At 33.3% G+C, this 20414-nt stretch overlaps 1 protein-coding gene across 2 annotated transcripts in view; it reads left to right on the top strand.

Annotated features, from left to right (window-relative positions):
* Lgr4 (Leucine-rich repeat-containing G protein-coupled receptor 4) overlaps positions 1 to 20414 on the top strand; it is an 832616-nt gene that overhangs the window by 567500 nt on the left and 244702 nt on the right. For both annotated transcript variants that reach the window (XM_072523012.1, XM_072523013.1), the window contains 2 exons: positions 9407 to 9478; positions 10446 to 10517. In XM_072523012.1, coding sequence (XP_072379113.1) covers positions 9407 to 9478; positions 10446 to 10517 — 144 coding nt within the window. The remainder of the gene's footprint in view (positions 1 to 9406; positions 9479 to 10445; positions 10518 to 20414) is intronic.

Raw genomic sequence — 20414 nt, 5'->3', positions numbered from 1 at the left:
GATATTTATTCAATGACGTTTGTTAGTCCACAAAGGTTTGTTAGTTGGAGTACAGAAAATCACAATAAGATCACAATAAAGAAGACAGAACTACGTAGCAACACGGAGCGACGTAGCTTGAACAGTGCCCAAAAGATGTGTGTGTGCGCTTTCCTTTCGTACCGTTCGCCTTGAAAGGACGGCAAAGATCACGGCAGCCGTCCACGCGGTGGCAGTGATCCAACATCACACAACATCGATACCGTGTCGTTTGACACGAAAAGCCAAAAGAGATTTGTTGTTCGATCGAACTTTTATCGACCGTTAAAATTTGATGTTTGTGCGCCTAGCACTTTTTTCTACTTCGAGCTCTCGCAATTCACATAATTCCAGAATTCAAATGCAAAATTTTACCCGAAAAAACATTAAATACCACTAAACTTAGTTTTTTATCCTCTTTTTCAATGCATAATCCATTTTTAAAAAATACAATATACAGGGTGTTGTTTTTAGGTCGGAATATGTTTCCAATATTTTTTAATCCGGACCTGGATTTTTTATATTATAAATAAATTAATCGATTGGATACCTTAAAGTATATTCGCGTGGCAAATATAAAGAGAATATACAGGATGCTCAAAAAGTTATAAATTAAATAAGAAGATGGCAAATTAGATAAAACACTCAGTATCTTTGTTATTAATGAAGTCAGACCCATTAAGTATGGGGTTTTTGAGATCGCCCAAGTGTCCTCTTTTACAGTTAATGTATGTTACTTTCCCAACAAAACACCCTGTATATTGTTTGACGCAAGTCATGTCTCAGAAAAAACAAGGATATGGCAAAATTAATTACTTAAAAGTAGTTGCAGTGTAAAATGTATATTATTTTTAGAATGACTTACTGGATTTACGGCGCAATATTTAAGGTTTAGGGTCAAATAGTTATTTCAATTAATAAATACTCACATGTCCAAAAGTTTGGAATACGTACAAATATTATATCCACGCCTATAGTGGTTTTAAAACTGTTGTTGATATTCATTCTAGAGCGTTTTTAAATAAACATGATAAAAAATTTGAATCGTTTTTGTATGGTTTTGGTCACATTCAACTGATTAGCGTATTTACACATTATTTCAGTCTTTGTTTATTTTAATTGAGCCGTTTAAAAATGTCTAGAAACGTGATATCTCATTTTGACAGATCTAGAGTAATTGCTTTGTTACAACAGGGCTGTAGTCAAAGTTGTATCGCGAATATTGTTGATGTTACTCAGAATGCTGTATCGAAAATTAAAAAAAAATTCCAAGATACAAATGACGTCTTGGATCGTCCCAAAAGTGGTAGATGTCGATGTACAACAGCAGCACAAGACTGGCAAATAACACTGATAGCTCATAGAAATCGTCTGGAATCTACAAGTGGTATATCTAGAGAAATTTCTAGGCTTCAAGGACTGAATATTTCACGGCAAACAATAACACGCAGACTAAATGCGGTAAATTTGTATCGTAGAAGACCGCTACGTGTTCCTAAACTAACCTACCAACAAAATAGTTAGGTTGCAATGGGCTAGAGAAATAGTGCATTATTGCGAGAACGCGATGTTCTCTGATGAGTAAAAAATTGGCTTGGTATCTGATTTGCGAAGTACACTGGTTTGGAGGGCCCCAGGATGACAAGCCCGACTAGAAACAACCCAACCGCGTGTCCCATTTGAAGGTGGCAGTATTATGGTTTGGGGTGGTATTATGAGTGGTACACTGACGCCACTACTGGTTCTGGAGAGAAGAGTCACTAGTGCTGTGTACATCGAGGAAGCTTTAAATCCTGTTGTACGTCTATTCCGAGGGGCAGTAGGGGATGAATTTGTGTTTATGCATGACAACGCACCTCCTCATCATACAGCAGCAGTAAAAACTTTTCTGGAAGAAGAAGGAATATCTACTTTACAGTTGCCCCCGACATAAACGTTATTGAACATGCTTGTGACATTCTCAAAACACGCATCAAGAAGCGAAACAATCCCTCTATTACATTTGGAGAACTAAAAGATGCTGCTCGTGAAGAATGGGAGAGAATACCGCAAGTCCAGCTCGACCAGTTAATCGGCAGCATGCCAAATCGCTTACAGGCATGCATACAGGCCAATGGAAGAAATACTAATTATTAGTTTTATTAAAAATTATTTTTTTCTATACTAATTTATTTTTAAATTTAAGCAGTACATTTTAAGTTTTTCACTCCAAGAGAATAAATAATTTTTTTGAATATCGTTTATCTGGTTTTGAGATTTATTTAATATTTTTGAGAATTGAAACAAAATGATGTTTAACTATTGAGAAGAGTTTATATATAAAAATCAATAAGAAGATGAAATATTCCAATATTCCAAACTTTTGGACATATGTGTATATTATTGATAGATTGTCTAGTACTAGTATTCTCTACAAGTTGTCGGATTTTATAGAAGTGACAATATACGATACAATGCCATTGATTAGTTTTTCTTTATATTCCTTAAAATAATTACGAAGCAGATTGTGAAGAATATAAGAGTGTGTCCATTGTATTTTTGATTTTATTGTAAAAAAAGTAGACGTATTGAGTGCAACTGATAATGGGGGCTAGGGATAGTCACATCGACGTTTCTTTGTCTGTTGTGAACATCCACATATAATACCTAGACTGAGCACTGCAAATGCAGAGATGGACTTGCATTATTTTTCTATGAGAATGGCTCTATATTGCAGCGGTCAATTTAGGTAATATATTTATATCTATTGTTGTGAATAAGAGGATTTAGAATTTTAATCATTTACTTAAAATTTAAAGTTGGAACTATGATTCGATACATTGGAGGATGATAACATATCTGAAAAGTTTTTTAAAATATTTTAACTGACATATAGAAAAAAATCTACCTAAATTTTTTTCTTTGTGTTCTACAAACACACCTACATCTTATTAGGCCTTAAACAGACCTACATCCTTATTACTTAATATCGATACTAAAACTAAAGTTATTATCAAAATCATACATTTTTTCCGCCGTGTTTTTTACTTGTAGGCCTGAGGTCAGTTGCTAAGAACCGCCCTTGAAGTAACTTATTTTAACATAAAAACTTAACACTACCTTTATAGTCCAGTAGGTTTATACGAAAAAAGGCCTTACTTTGCAAGGCGAGCTGCCCCAGATTATTTTATTCTAACCTTTAGGGGGGTCATGAGTAGTGTTAATTTAAAATCGCGGCTAAATCCAACCGTTACGTTAGCCACCCTCTTGAACTTGAGAATAAAAGAAGACAACTATTTTTGATCAATATCTCCGCTATTTTTAATTTTTAGACAAAAATGGTAGGGACTGAAATTATTGCAAACCTTAAGGGGAAAAATAGTAGAGGGGAGAGCATAACTATCGAATTATCTCGTTTATTATTAACTTATGATATGAATGTAAATAAACAAAAATGGAGAGAAATATATTTTATACAATTTTAAAATCATTCATTATTTTGCTAAAATTAATATTTAAGATCCTAGGCCTAACGAACCTTATATAGTGGCGTCATCGGCAGCAAGTCATAAACAGAAACGAACCTATGACTTTAATTATTAATTTAACCCGGCGTCACATACGTGAATTTTTCTTCTAAGAAAATCAGAATTTTTTTTGGCAGTTTTTTTATATGTTTTCTAATTTCATGGTCTGAAGTGATCATCTAAGGACTATTTAAGCAAAAAAGAAATAATCAGAACACCTTTATTCAAAAGAAATTAAACATAAACTAATAATAGGCAATTCTCCATAAGCAAAAACCTCAACTTAACTGAACAATCTTACCAAAAAATATAAACACCATATGATCAAAAATACAATAGTAAATGAAAATCTAATAGTAAGATAATACAAGGAAAAACTCTGCCCGATTGTACAGTGAAAGAAAAAAAATTAATCGCTATTTGAATTCATGCAATTTTGACAACTTATGACAGCTTGCTCCAGGCACAGTAATGATTCACAGTTTGAACAGAAATATTTAGTTTTCCGATCTCGGCTTCTTGGACATACTGAACATCTTCCCATGAGTTTTGGAATCTTCGCAGGTGGCACTGCAGGGGCATCTTGGCCAAAATGTGCAATGTTTTGACAAATACTCCTTGGTATTCTTGGATTATTTTTTCTTTCAGATATGTGGTCCTGGATCAATTCAAAGCCCAACATTTTGATAAACAATCTTCTGGCAAGTTTGAAATCTTGATTGTTTTCTCTGTATATCACCAAAGCATTTATGGCGGCTGTATTCAAGAGAAAAAACACGATCGTCAGAGGCCATCTTCGTGAGTTTCTAGATACGTTATATGATGCAGACAGTTCATCCACTACATCTACTCCACTTTTAGTAAAGTTGTAGAAGTTTATTATTTCTGGTAAATTTTTATCGCCAGTTGCTTCATCAACAGCTCAATCATAGTGCATGTTGGACAACAGTAGGACGTTTTTATTTTTTTTTTTTTCGGCACATACGATAAAAGTGTAATATCTTTCTGAAAGCCAAATAAAGATGTCATTTGTTCTCTGTTCTGGACTGTCAAAAATTGTGCTGGGATGCATCGTTTGTTCTTTCTCAGCGTGCCTACTGACGTAAGTTTATGATCGTTCAGCAATTTTATCATTAATTCATAACTAGTGTACCAGTTGTCAAAGGTCACATTTCGGTTGGAACCAGAAATAGGTTGTATTAGCCCCTCTACTATATCTATTGGGGAATTACTAACACTGTAGGGACCTTCTGGCTGTTTTCCTGCATACACTTCCAAATTTAAAACGTAGTACGAACGGGCTTCAACTAGGGCTTGCACTTTGACCCATACTTTGCAGGCTTGTTGGTCATGTACTGTTTGAAAGCACATCTTCCACGAAAAGACTCCAACTTCTCATCTATGGTCACATATTGAGAAGGAGTGTAGGCCTGCTTACAATTTTCAATAAATTTGACCAGAATTCCACGAACTGGAGCTAATTTGTCAATAGCCAATCTGTCTTTAGGATTCTCGATGTTATCGAACCGAAGACAGACCATCAGGAATTGAAAACAATCTATAGACATTGTATTGCGGAATATATCGACACCAGTCCCATCTGTTTGCCATAAGTCTTTCAAATTCTGACGATTAGAATGAAACATACCTGCTAAATAAAGAAGTCCGATAAATGCTTTAATTTCACATTCATTGGTTGGTTTCGCCATGCATTTATTTTGATATGCAATTGATTTTTGTTGAATTTTGAGATTGGTCCAGCGCACTATGTCTTCGATCATTTGTCGATCAAAAAACAATTGCCAACAATCTAAAGTACGTTTAGCATTTTTTGCATAATGCTTCACACCCGGCAAATGAGTAATAATGTTCTCTGATCTTGTTCGAACCCGTTTATTATTTGAAGCAAGTTTGTTCCATTGTCTTCCGTCTTTTCCGAGATACATTTCTTCGTTTCTTGGAGGTCCGTCAGTGCTTTTATTTTCCGTCTCATCCTGAAGTTCTGTTTTTGAAGTCTCCATGTCTGAATCTCCGTCAGAAACTAAATCTTCTATTGCGATATCCTGCTCCGAGTCGGTGTTGTGGTCGCTTTCAGAGATATGGTCAATATCGTCATCGCTTCCCGATTCGATGGCATCGTCATCAATTTCAGCCCATAGAGCTTCAAGCTTTTTCTGTTCCGCTTCGTATGACATGATGTTTTAGCTAAAAAATTAAACAATTGAATATGCAGATTCAAATAAGTCTAAAATAAAAACTTACTTATAATGTCAAAATTGCAAACGCGAGTACATAGGTAGGGTTTGACACACCCCAGAGCGTTTCAGGCGCGTGTAACTTCACTTACTGCCTACAATGTACTGAGGTTAAACGCCTGAATTCGATGGTGGGGATATTTTTGGGAAGCTATTGGGGTGGACGTGCGTATAAGTCTGCGTTTGATTTATTTTGAGAGCGATATTTGGGAGCTGGGGTTTGTGAAACCCCACATATGTAGTGCCGGGTTAAGCAAAAAAAATTAAAGCGATCAAAATTGTATAAAGTATAATTTTCTTTATTTTGCTTGTAGCATTTAAAAATTCTTTGGATATGTATTGAAATCCCCTTGTATTTGTTCAAATATCAAAGAATCATCTTAGTGTATTTTTGTTTCCTTTCGTACAAATTAAAACACCGAATTGTTCCAATTCATCTTTACGTCGCCGAAGTTAAAATAAACCATTTTTAGAGTAGTTTACATTTCGTGGGTATTATTTTCTTTGATCGAAACCGCTTTTGGGATATTCTGCGTTTCAAATTAATATTCCAGTTAATACGTGTTGTTTATACCAAGATAGTGCGAATAAATTTAAAAGATAATTGTTCACTCTCGGTTAAGCCAGTCACTGATTAAGGCGTGTTTAGTTTTGTTGGAGTCCGAATTTATTTTCAAATTCGTAATCTTTTTTTTTGATTATTTCTTGTCATGGAAATGTAGTATGAAGTGACAGTACTAGTTGGATGCTTGGTATTGAGCAGTTTTACAACAGTTTTCGAAGATGGCATCATGTTGCCATTGTGCTGTGCCTGTTCCAGTCTTTGAAGGAGACGAGTTTTCAAGGTTTGTGTTCAGCCGGTGCTGACTTCTGCCCTCATCTTCTTATCCCTGGTCGTAATCCCGGATCTGCCCCCAGTATAATTCCAGCATGATTTCAGTTCCCGACCCCAGATATGCAGAGTGAAATTTAGTGAAATTTAAGGTAACTTTTTGTGTCAAATTTTACCGTAAAAGTCAAGATAGACATTTTGTTTAAAAAATAATAATTGCTTTCATTAAAACGTCGAGGTCTACCTCTTTTTCTTCTTCCAGTGGGCTTCCATATGTGAAGTTTTTGGAGCTAACATTCGTCAAACATTCTTAATAGGTGTCCAAACCATTTTAAACCTCTTCTTTCTATTCTATCAATGACCGTTTCTGTAGCATTTATGTTATTTCTTATAGATTCGTTAGTCTTCCTTTCCAGACTTGATGTTCTAGCACTTCTTCTCAAATATTCCATTTCAACTGCCAACAATCTTCTCTTAAGGTCTGCTTTAATTGTCCATACTTCAAAGCCATAACAAAGAGCTGATTCAACCATGGTTTGCCTTATTCTTTTTTTGTTTCTTTTGGAAATGTTGCTATCCCACCATAAGGAGTTCAGACATCCTACAATTTTAGGTCTCTGGATAATTCGGTGTTTAATTTCGGTTTTTCCCAAGCCGTTCTTATCAATAAGTGCACCTAAATATTTAAATTTTTCCACTTGTTTGATTTCCACGTCCTCGTCTATTAACACTTCTAACTTTGCATCTGAATTGGTAACTAAATATTCTGTTTTCTTCATGCTGACTTGTAACCTCTTATTTTACATATTCTCTGTATTGATGCTTTATCATAAAATCTAGATCATAAGAATCTTCAGCTACATACGACGACTAGGTCATCCACAAAGTTCAGGGAGAACAGTACGTCATTTCCTATTTGGATTCCCATTCCCTGGCAGTGGCTTTTCCAATTTTGGAGGGCTGCCTCGATATATAAACTAAACAGTAAGGGTGATATACTGCATCCTTGTCTTAGTCCTTTAGTTACTTTTATTGGCTCTGATAGTCTATTTCCGATTTTTAGGTAAGTAGTGTTATACCTGTATACTTCTGTGATTATTCTTAAAAGGTATTCACCAATGCCGAGTTGTTGTGAAGCTGGCCACAATTTAAGTCTTGGAACTGTATCATACGCCTTTTCTAGGTTGATGAAAGTTAGATGTAGCTGTCAACGTAGTCAATAAATAGATGAATCTATTTTATTTTCTATAGTATTAGTAGCCGTATCCGAGTCGTTACCTATGGCAAATACTAGGGCCTCTAACTATGCGTGAGTTACATATTTTCTTTTACTCATGTTAAAAATGCTGACACAATCTTTATAAAATCAACAAAACTCCAAACAAATACTTTCATTGAAATGGAAGCATATGTAGCACGCGCAAGGTTAACAAATACATTCAAAACTATTTTTACGGTATGCTAGAGATGCCAACGACTAAATCTGTGTTTTACGATTTTCATGTATGACATACCAGGCGACCTGTGGGCAAATTTTTTTGTAAATTTATATAAGTTGTAATGGTGTCATATATATTTCATGACAATGACCGCAAAAGTTGCTAATTCTAATTCCTTGGCAGAATGCAGTAGGATGTGGATGTGGTTGCCCATATTAAAAGAGGAAGTTAATAAAAGCTAAATACCACTATTAGTAAGTCAGTAACGTATCGAGGATACATCAATTATGTTTTTTAAGTAACATACATATAAAATCAGAGTTTAGTGTTTATTGAGAGTAAACTAAATGTAAGACCAAATACTTACCGTGTCGGGATAGTATTATGAGGTTTTTTCCATTTTTGTCCTCATGATTTACTATGGAATCACTAACAGGAAAATTTTACTATCATCATGGCATGTGGTTGTCTTTTCAAAGACTTAACAAAGGCCATAATTTTTTTGACGGATATTCTTAAGTTTAAATTTGTTTCCATGTCAGCGAATGAACTATCTTACAATAAAGTCGTCCCAGGAACGCAACTCAGCAATATTGGCTTTAAAATGTATAATATATGTCTAAACTGTATAATAATATAATAATAATATAAATGAGTCAGATAAAATTAAATTAAAAGAATTTTTCACCAAGTAACAAAAAACAAAATTTGTTTAATTTATTAATGTTTTTGAGAACAATTTCCAAAGTGGAATTTAAAACGTCAATAAACTTATTTTTAACTTTAATGGTGGTTTATTTGCATTCAAATAGTATTAACTTTTTTTTTGAAGAGATCTAAAATACTATAATAACTTTGACAGCTATTTTGACATGTGAATCTTCTTCTTCTTCAGGTGCCATCTCCGCTACGGAGGTTGGCAATCATCGTAGCTATTTTATTTTTTAGGCAGTAGCTCTAAATATTTGTTTTGAGCTGCATCCAAACCACTCTTTTAGGTTCTTAAGCCATGAAATTCGTCTTCTTCCGATGCTTCTTCTGTCATCTATCTTTCCTTGCATTATGAGTCGCAGGATGCCATACTTCTAGCCCCGCATCACATGTCCGAGATACTGTAGCTATTATGTGAATATGCTTATGTAGTTATTATTGTAACTACAAGTATGGTAATGTTTAAAATTAAAATATAAATCAATTTTATAATATTTACATAACTATGATACAAAAATTTGTGTCACCACTATTTAAATTTACACATGGATGGTAGAAATTGCTAAACCATGTACCTGATGACACAAAACTCTCGTAAAAATATCTTGCTAACTAGAAAATTATTAAATTACTTTTTAATTTCAGGATTTTGGTTCATTGCAATGTAATTGAGATCCAAGAGAAGGCCTTTTTTAAACTGGAGCATACCCGGAGCTTGTAAGTTAATTAAAAACTTTTATTAGTACATGTTTGTTCCATTTTAAACTCAGAGAAAACTGAGTTCTTAAAGTTCTTAAAAGATTTCTAGTATTTGAACGGTAAAGCAAAACACTTAAGATTTTTAGAATTATTTAAATATAAATAAAAGTAATTTTCTGTAATGCTTGATAATTGATGGTTTTCTCGTTATAAGATAGATAGATAAAAGAAAAAGCTGTACTAATTAGATAACTTAGTTTAAAAAACTTTATATATTTATGTTCTTATAAAAGTTAAGAAATATTTTCTTTAGTCCAGGATGTGAGGCCGACCCGTATGAAAAATGTTTCTGATACGGTTTCTTTGCGGATTCCTGTTCAAAACTGCACCCTTTAAATAAATCAAAAGTGTACCGTACGAATGTTTTAGGCAAAAATTCTTTACACAAATCCCAAAAATCACCTTTTTGCTCTAGAAATGCTTGTAGATTTTTTGGGTCATTATAAACAAAAAGTTTTCTCCTCTTGATTTTCTCCAATTAGCGCCAGTCCTCTTTTCATCCTATCAATTTTCAACGCCAATGGCAAACTTCTTTATTTTGTTTACTGAATTTCAGAAATATTTTGCTTATAGTTTTAGTAGATGCGTGAATAGATAATTTCCATCAAAATATGACTAAAAAGTATAAATATTTACAATCTTTTAACACAGTCAACAAATTTTAAATATATTTGATGTGTTAATTTTTTTTTGTTTTCGTAGTACCTATCTCTAGTTTTTTCGATTCAAATAAAAGGCAAAACTAAGAAAATGTATTTATGGGTCAAACCAATAATTTTGCAAGTAATATTAAAATTAAATTACCTTGTTTAAGTTACTTGAAAATCTCCATGGTCAAATTTTCAGTATAAATCAGTGTTTGCAAATTTAACAAAAGTAGAAAAAAATCAAATATTCTTCTTTAATATTTATTTTAAATTTTTAGGTACCTTGACAACAATCATATTAAGATTTTTCCAAAGAATCTCTTTCCAGTGAGAAATAAACTACATATTCTGTAAGTATTGAATTTAAACAACTTATATTGGAAACAATAATGTTTAATCAAGTCTATTTTAAAATAAAATCCACAAGGAAAATAATTCCTGTAGCTGGCTGTATACCACGTATAACAAAAGAGGTTAGTCTTTGTATGTGGGTATATTTTATTTTATAAAAACCCTTAAAAGGGCAACATTACAAGCACGAACGTTTTCGGAACAACTGTTCCATCATCAGGTTAAAATGCCTAAAATAAGTATAAACCATTTAGTTACAGCAAACGTGGTTTAAAATTTTGACTAAGGTTAAAAACAATAAAATGGTTATACTTACAGGTTAACATGCCTGAGCCACCAAAATATTTGGGTAAAAACCCTTTAAAATGAAAAATGTTACCAAAGATTGTACATGATGTTTATGATATTATATGATGTTTAATATTTTAATTAGATTTTACTTCAGGTAACATACACCCATGCCTAAGTGAGTTCCAGTGTCCGGAGAGTAAACCTCTTCAAACGGACTACGGTTGGCAACTGATTGATGAAATACTCATGAGCGGTGTCAAAAACAAAATGTCAATGAACCATGAAACAGTGTTAGTTAAACATTATATTACTACAGCCAAAAGATTAAAAAACTTTGATGATGTTAAAATGATAACAGTAATCCAGGTGTTGGAATTTAAAAATTTTTTCTATAATTATTTAATATTGGATGTAAAAGATGTAAATTACTGGTGTTGATGAAGGTTATGTTTAAGAAGATGACGTATGCATTAGGCAGCTTATGTTACTCTTTATCGTATGGAGTGTGGTCTAAAAGGTGTAATTTGTGAAGAATTAGCTGAAATATATGGAAATGTCCTTTTATGTTGCTAACATCTAGGACAAGGAAGAATAATTAGTATATATTTGTAGCTAATGTAAGACTTTTTTAAGTAGATGAAATTGTTTAATAGTGCTAGTATCGTAAAAATTTTTTTTTTTAATATAAGTGAGTCCAATAGTTTGAGAAAAAAGTGATTGAAAATCTTCCGGCTGAAGGAATTAAAGTTATAATTTATGTGATTAAATTTAAAAATTTATGGAAAGACTGAGATCCTCAGAGACCTGGCAGGAATAACAGTAAATGGAATGACTAAAGAATAAAGGAGAGTGGGTTAAAGGGAAATGAATGAGTTAATCAACAAAATTAGAGATGATAGAGGTCCTTCATGCTTGAAGCATCTAGCACCCTGAACAAAATATATTTTGGTTGTATTAAAATCCGATAAATAAAAGTCTAAAATTTTTATTTGTGAGTATGGTGTACTAAGTTGTTGACTAAGAGAGGGGGGAGCAATGGTTGAATAAAGGTTTAGGTAAAGTGGGAGAAAGTGAATTCTGATGAATTGCTGGATTGTGTTTAAATGTTTACTGAGTTTAGAACTAATGGGTGGATGGTAGATATATGAAAAGACAGAGAACTAGCAAAAGAAAAGAGAATGGACAGGAATATGGTGAAAACGTGAAGATTGTAAAATAATGAAATAGTGAGGTATAAAAGATATGATGTTAACAATAGGGGGCTGGAAAATTCTTTTGGAGGGAGTGTTGTGACAGTAGTGTAGAGAGAATGGTTGTTTAAAAAAAAAAAACAATAATTGTTAAGAAGGATTAAGGTGTTGACATTTATAGAGGAAGGACAGATGAAGAAGATGGGGTAAATTTGAGAAGTGTGGGTTATGAGAAGAGTTGTCGGTGTAAGGGTTGAAAGTCACGGTTGAAAGATACATGGCGATTAACGCAGTTGGGGCTTCTTTGCTTTTCCTTGACTATTTCCAAGTCTTCATATAGATCTAATTTTAGAAAATTTTTTTGGGGTATATTATGTAACAAAGAGACGTCTTCTGGTATGTTGAGGGTATGTTTATGTTGTGCAAGATGTTGTGAGAAGGTGGAAGTGTTCTCTTTTTTAGTGTGTTCTTGGGAACGGGAAGTTAGTGATCTACAGGTTCTACCTATATATGTAGCATCACAATCAGAGCACTGTAATTTGTAAACACCACTACGATCCATGTAGTTGATGCAATCTTTTGAATTGGTTAAACATTGTCCTAGATTGTTCAGGACTTTAAAAGAAATGTGGGTATTCTCAACAGATCTTTTTAGGATATATCTGATATCTCCAGAAAGACGTTCTTGAAGGTAAGGTAAGGAAGCATAATGAGGTTTAATGGTCAAGTCTCTGGGGAACGCAGCCTCTCTCAAAAGTTTGAGTTGTCTCTTATTAATAAGTTTGTTAATGAGGTTGGGGTCATACCCATTGTTGGATGCTATTTGTTTTAGAATATTGAGTTCTGTTTGGTAGTTAGATTGTGATAGTGGGATTGTTTCTAGGCGGTGAATATAACTATGGAAGGCTGCATATTTATGTGACATTGGGTGGTTGGAAGATAAAGGTATGATATGATCGGTTTGTGTAGGTTTCCTATAGATACTGAAATCGAAATGGTCGTTTAATCTGGTAATAGTAAGGTCGAGGAAATTAATTGATTGAGACGACTCTAGTTCCATGGTGAACATTATGTTTGGGTGGATTTGATTTATTTTGGAGAGTAATAGATCAGCTGAATTCGAGTTACCTGATATGAAGACTAAACAGTCATCAACATATCGAAACCAATGGAGAATTTCAGGATTTTTCATAATGTGTGTGGATTCTAAGTGATCCATAAATATATCAGCTAGGAGAGGGGAAAGGCAACTACCCATGGCTAAGCCATCAGGTTGTCTGTAAAATTTACTATTGAAAACAAAAAAGTCTTGAGCTAGACAAGTTTGTAATAATTGAATAATTGAGTTAGTGGTAGACATAGTGATAGAATTTGCTCGTAGAAGAGAGTGGACCAGATTAATAGTTTCTTGTTTGGGGACTGAAGTAAACAAATTGCTGACATCAAATGAAAGCATTGTGATGTTGGGATGAAGATTTATTTGTTGGAGATTGTTGACTAGATGAATTGTATTTTTGACTGAAAAGCGAGGGGTGAAGTTCGTCATATTGTTAATGAGATTCAATATGAATTTTGACAGGATAGAAACTGGAGTGTTTATAAAACTAACAACAGGACGAATGGGAATTCCCTCTTTGTGTATCTTAGGTAAACCATACAATCTGGGTGTTAATGGGTTGCTAGGTATTTTATAATATGGAGCATCATGTTCTGACAAAAATTCTGTGAAAAGTTTATTGGTAGCTTTGATTTTATTAATGAACTTTTTTGTTGGATCTTCGGGGAGTGGAGTGAAATTGTTATCTGAAAGAAATGTAGTGACCTTGTCGTTATATAACTTCTGATCAAGAATGACTAGACAATTGCCTTTGTCTGCTTTACTAATGATTAAATTATGGGATTTAATTTTGTTTTGAATAGACTTGAGGATATGGAGTTGGTCTTTCTGTTTTTTGTATGAAAATTGTGGAAAAGGAACGTTGAATGAGTAATTTTGAGAAGTAGAAGGTAGATTGATGGATGATGAGTTGTGGGATGTGTTAGATGTAGTGTTGGTAGTAGAGATATTGAAAGAAGTAGAAGTTGGTGGGAAATTTTTGTTTTTGAATTTGAAGATGGTTTTGTAGCAGGAGTTTCTAATTGAAGTTTTTTGGTTTAGAGGGACTGAGAGATTCTGTATGATAACATCTAGCTCAATGGAGAGACTCTGAAGGTCCTTTTCAGAAACCTTCCTCGGAATTGAGTATTTGAGACCTAGATTCAATAAGTCGAGTTCATTTTTATCAAAAGTTACGGAGGATAGATTTTTGAGCCTAGGGTGAAATTGAAAATTAGAAAATTTAGTTTTGTTCTTGTTACTGTTATTATTTTGTGAATTAGATGCATTATTAATGAGTTTATTGAGTTTAGATTTAAGTTTACTGAATTTAATAGAGGTTACACTGTCCATTTTGTCCTGAACATCATTCAGAAGGTTACTTAAGTTATCAAAGCCTATGGATTCAAGTAAAAAGTCATATGTTACCTTAAGTTTACAGTTTAAAAAGTTAAGTTTTCCATAATGGTTGCAAATCTCCTTCTTTAAGATTTTTAGTTGAAAGGTGTTCCTTAAGGTGGTTGGAACATTTCCTGGTGTTTTAATTCTACAAAAGGTTGGAAAAACTTTGTAGTTGATACATTGTGAGATGAACCATATATCCAACTTGAGAGTACATCTTTTAGTGGCTAAGCGCATGTATTGAAGAGCCAAGTTGACCATACCGTCAATTAACAAAATCCACAAGGAAAATAATTCCTGTAGCTGGCTGTATACCACGTATAACAAAAGAGGTTAGTCTTTGTATGTGGGTATATTTTATTTTATAAAAACCCTTAAAAGGCCAACATTACAAGCACGAACGTTTTCGGAACAACTGTTCCATCATCAGGTTAAAATGCCTAAAATAAGTATAAACCATTTAGTTACAGCAAACGTGGTTTAAAATTTTGACTAAGGTTAAAAACAATAAAATGGTTATACTTACAGGTTAACATGCCTGAGCCACCAAAATATTTGGGTAAAAACCCTTTAAAATGAAAAATGTTACCAAAGATTGTACATGATGTTTATGATATTATATGATGTTTAATATTTTAATTAGATTTTACTTCAGGTAACATACACCCATGCTTAAGTGAGTTCCAGTGTCCGGAGAGTAAACCTCTTCAAACGGACTACGGTTGGCAACTGATTGATGAAATACTCATGAGCGGTGTCAAAAACAAAATGTCAATGAATCATGAAACAGTGTTAGTTAAACATTATATCACTACAGCCAAAAGATTAAAAAACTTTGATGATGTTAAAATGATAACAGTAATCCAGGTGTTGGAATTTAAAAATTTTTTCTATAATTATTTAATATTGGATGTAAAAGATGTAAATTACTGGTGTTGATGAAGGTCATGTTTAAGAAGATGACGTATGCATTAGGCAGCTTATGTTACTCTTTATCGTATGGAGTGTGGTCTAAAAGGTGTAATTTGTGAAGAATTAGCTGAAATATATGGAAATGTCCTTTTATGTTGCTAACATCTAGGACAAGGAAGAATAATTAGTATATATTTGTAGCTAATGTAAGACTTTTTTAAGTAGATGAAATTGTTTAATACTGCTAGTATCGTAAAAATTTTTTTTTTTTTTTTTTTTTTTTTTTTTTTTTTTTTTTTTTTTTTTTTTTAATATAAGTGAGTCCAATAGTTTGAGAAAAAAGTGATTGAAAATCTTCCGGCTGAAGAAATTAAAGTTATAATTTATGTGATTAAATTTAAAAATTTATGGAAAGACTGAGATCCTCAGAGACCTGGCAGGAATAACAGTAAATGGAATGACTAAAGAATAAAGGAGAGTGGGTTAAAGGGAAATGAATGAGTTAATCAACAAAATTAGAGATGATAGAGGTCCTTCATGCTTGAAGCATCTAGCACCCTGAACAAAATATATTTTGGTTGTATTAAAATCCGATAAATAAAAGTCTAAAATTTTTATTTGTGAGTATGGTGTACTAAGTTGTTGACTAAGAGAGGGGGGAGCAATGGTTGAATAAAGGTTTAGGTAAAGTGGGAGAAAGTGAATTCTGATGAATTGCTGGATTGTGTTTAAATGTTTACTGAGTTTAGAACTAATGGGTGGATGGTAGATATATGAAAAGACAGAGAACTAGCAAAAGAAAAGAGAATGGACAGGAATATGGTGAAAACGTGAAGATTGTAAAATAATGAAATAGTGAGGTATAAAAGATATGATGTTAACAATAGGGGGCTGGAAAATTCTTTTGGAGGGAGTGTTGTGACAGTAGTGTAGAGAGAATGGTTGTTTTTAAAAAAAAAACAATAATTGTTAAGAAGGATTAAGGTGTTGACATTTATAGAGGAAGGACAGATGAAGAAGATGGGGTAAATTTGAGAAGTGTGGGTTATGAGAAGAGTTGTCGGTGTAAGGGTTGAAAGTCATCTTCTTAAACATGACCTTCATCAACACCAGTAATTTACATCTTTTACATCCAATATTAAATAATTATAGAAAAAATTTTTAAATTCCAACACCTGGATTACTGTTATCATTTTAACATCATCAAAGTTTTTTAATCTTTTGGCTGTAGTAATATAATGTTTAACTAACACTGTTTCATGGTTCATTGACATTTTGTTTTTGACACCGCTCATGAGTATTTCATCAATCAGTTGCCAACCGTAGTCCGTTTGAAGAGGTTTACTCTCCGGACACTGGAACTCACTTAAGCATGGGTGTATGTTACCTGAAGTAAAATCTAATTAAAATATTAAACATCATATAATATCATAAACATCATGTACAATCTTTGGTAACATTTTTCATTTTAAAGGGTTTTTACCCAAATATTTTGGTGGCTCAGGCATGTTAACCTGTAAGTATAACCATTTTATTGTTTTTAACCTTAGTCAAAATTTTAAACCACGTTTGCTGTAACTAAATGGTTTATACTTATTTTAGGCATTTTAACCTGATGATGGAACAGTTGTTCCGAAAACGTTCGTGCTTGTAATGTTGCCCTTTTAAGGGTTTTTATAAAATAAAATATACCCACATACAAAGACTAACCTCTTTTGTTATACGTGGTATACAGCCAGCTACAGGAATTATTTTCCTTGTGGATTTTGTTAATTGACGGTATGGTCAACTTGGCTCTTCAATACATGCGCTTAGCCACTAAAAGATGTACTCTCAAGTTGGATATATGGTTCATCTCACAATGTATCAACTACAAAGTTTTTCCAACCTTTTGTAGAATTAAAACACCAGGAAATGTTCCAACCACCTTAAGGAACACCTTTCAACTAAAAATCTTAAAGAAGGAGATTTGCAACCATTATGGAAAACTTAACTTTTTAAACTGTAAACTTAAGGTAACATATGACTTTTTACTTGAATCCATAGGCTTTGATAACTTAAGTAACCTTCTGAATGATGTTCAGGACAAAATGGACAGTGTAACCTCTATTAAATTCAGTAAACTTAAATCTAAACTCAATAAACTCATTAATAATGCATCTAATTCACAAAATAATAACAGTAACAAGAACAAAACTAAATTTTCTAATTTTCAATTTCACCCTAGGCTCAAAAATCTATCCTCCGTAACTTTTGATAAAAATGAACTCGACTTATTGAATCTAGGTCTCAAATACTCAATTCCGAGGAAGGTTTCTGAAAAGGACCTTCAGAGTCTCTCCATTGAGCTAGATGTTATCATACAGAATCTCTCAGTCCCTCTAAACCAAAAAACTTCAATTAGAAACTCCTGCTACAAAACCATCTTCAAATTCAAAAACAAAAATTTCCCACCAACTTCTACTTCTTTCAATATCTCTACTACCAACACTACATCTAACACATCCCACAACTCATCATCCATCAATCTACCTTCTACTTCTCAAAATTACTCATTCAACGTTCCTTTTCCACAATTTTCATACAAAAAACAGAAAGACCAACTCCATATCCTCAAGTCTATTCAAAACAAAATTAAATCCCATAATTTAATCATTAGTAAAGCAGACAAAGGCAATTGTCTAGTCATTCTTGATCAGAAGTTATATAACGACAAGGTCACTACATTTCTTTCAGATAACAATTTCACTCCACTCCCCGAAGATCCAACAAAAAAGTTCATTAATAAAATCAAAGCTACCAATAAACTTTTCACAGAATTTTTGTCAGAACATGATGCTCCATATTATAAAATACCTAGCAACCCATTAACACCCAGATTGTATGGTTTACCTAAGATACACAAAGAGGGAATTCCCATTCGTCCTGTTGTTAGTTTTATAAATACTCCAGTTTCTATCCTGTCAAAATTCATATTGAATCTCATTAACAATATGACGAACTTCACCCCTCGCTTTTCAGTCAAAAATACAATTCATCTAGTCAACAATCTCCAACAAATAAATCTTCATCCCAACATCACAATGCTTTCATTTGATGTCAGCAATTTGTTTACTTCAGTCCCCAAACAAGAAACTATTAATCTGGTCCACTCTCTTCTACGAGCAAATTCTATCACTATGTCTACCACTAACTCAATTATTCAATTATTACAAACTTGTCTAGCTCAAGACTTTTTTGTTTTCAATAGTAAATTTTACAGACAACCTGATGGCTTAGCCATGGGTAGTTGCCTTTCCCCTCTCCTAGCTGATATATTTATGGATCACTTAGAATCCACACACATTATGAAAAATCCTGAAATTCTCCATTGGTTTCGATATGTTGATGACTGTTTAGTCTTCATATCAGGTAACTCGAATTCAGCTGATCTATTACTCTCCAAAATAAATCAAATCCACCCAAACATAATGTTCACCATGGAACTAGAGTCGTCTCAATCAATTAATTTCCTCGACCTTACTATTACCAGATTAAACGACCATTTCGATTTCAGTATCTATAGGAAACCTACACAAACCGATCATATCATACCTTTATCTTCCAACCACCCAATGTCACATAAATATGCAGCCTTTCATAGTTATATTCACCGCCTAGAAACAATCCCACTATCACAATCTAACTACCAAACAGAACTCAATATTCTAAAACAAATAGCATCCAACAATGGGTATGACCCCAACCTCATTAACAAACTTATTAATAAGAGACAACTCAAACTTTTGAGAGAGGCTGCGTTCCCCAGAGACTTGACCATTAAACCTCATTATGCTTCCTTACCTTACCTTCAAGAACGTCTTTCTGGAGATATCAGATATATCCTAAAAAGATCTGTTGAGAATACCCACATTTCTTTTAAAGTCCTGAACAATCTAGGACAATGTTTAACCAATTCAAAAGATTGCATCAACTACATGGATCGTAGTGGTGTTTACAAATTACAGTGCTCTGATTGTGATGCTACATATATAGGTAGAACCTGTAGATCACTAACTTCCCGTTCCCAAGAACACACTAAAAAAGAGAACACTTCCACCTTCTCACAACATCTTGCACAACATAAACATACCCTCAACATACCAGAAGACGTCTCTTTGTTACATAATATACCCCAAAAAAATTTTCTAAAATTAGATCTATATGAAGACTTGGAAATAGTCAAGGAAAAGCAAAGAAGCCCCAACTGCGTTAATCGCCATGTATCTTTCAACCGTGACTTTCAACCCTTACACCGACAACTCTTCTCATAACCCACACTTCTCAAATTTACCCCATCTTCTTCATCTGTCCTTCCTCTATAAATGTCAACACCTTAATCCTTCTTAACAATTATTGTTTTTTTTTTAAAAACAACCATTCTCTCTACACTACTGTCACAACACTCCCTCCAAAAGAATTTTCCAGCCCCCTATTGTTAACATCATATCTTTTATACCTCACTATTTCATTATTTTACAATCTTCACGTTTTCACCATATTCCTGTCCATTCTCTTTTCTTTTGCTAGTTCTCTGTCTTTTCATATATCTACCATCCACCCATTAGTTCTAAACTCAGTAAACATTTAAACACAATCCAGCAATTCATCAGAATTCACTTTCTCCCACTTTACCTAAACCTTTATTCAACCATTGCTCCCCCCTCTCTTAGTCAACAACTTAGTACACCATACTCACAAATAAAAATTTTAGACTTTTATTTATCGGATTTTAATACAACCAAAATATATTTTGTTCAGGGTGCTAGATGCTTCAAGCATGAAGGACCTCTATCATCTCTAATTTTGTTGAATAACTCATTCATTTCCCTTTAACCCACTCTCCTTTATTCTTTAGTCATTCCATTTACTGTTATTCCTGCCAGGTCTCTGAGGATCTCAGTCTTTCCATAAATTTTTAAATTTAATCACATAAATTATAACTTTAATTCCTTCAGCCGGAAGAT

This window comes from Diabrotica undecimpunctata, chromosome 2 (assembly GCF_040954645.1).
Source record: "Diabrotica undecimpunctata isolate CICGRU chromosome 2, icDiaUnde3, whole genome shotgun sequence".
NCBI classification, from domain to species: domain Eukaryota; kingdom Metazoa; phylum Arthropoda; class Insecta; order Coleoptera; family Chrysomelidae; genus Diabrotica; species Diabrotica undecimpunctata.
The sequence above is the reverse complement of the archived record's forward strand: the minus strand, read 5'-3'. Positions and strand labels throughout refer to the sequence as shown.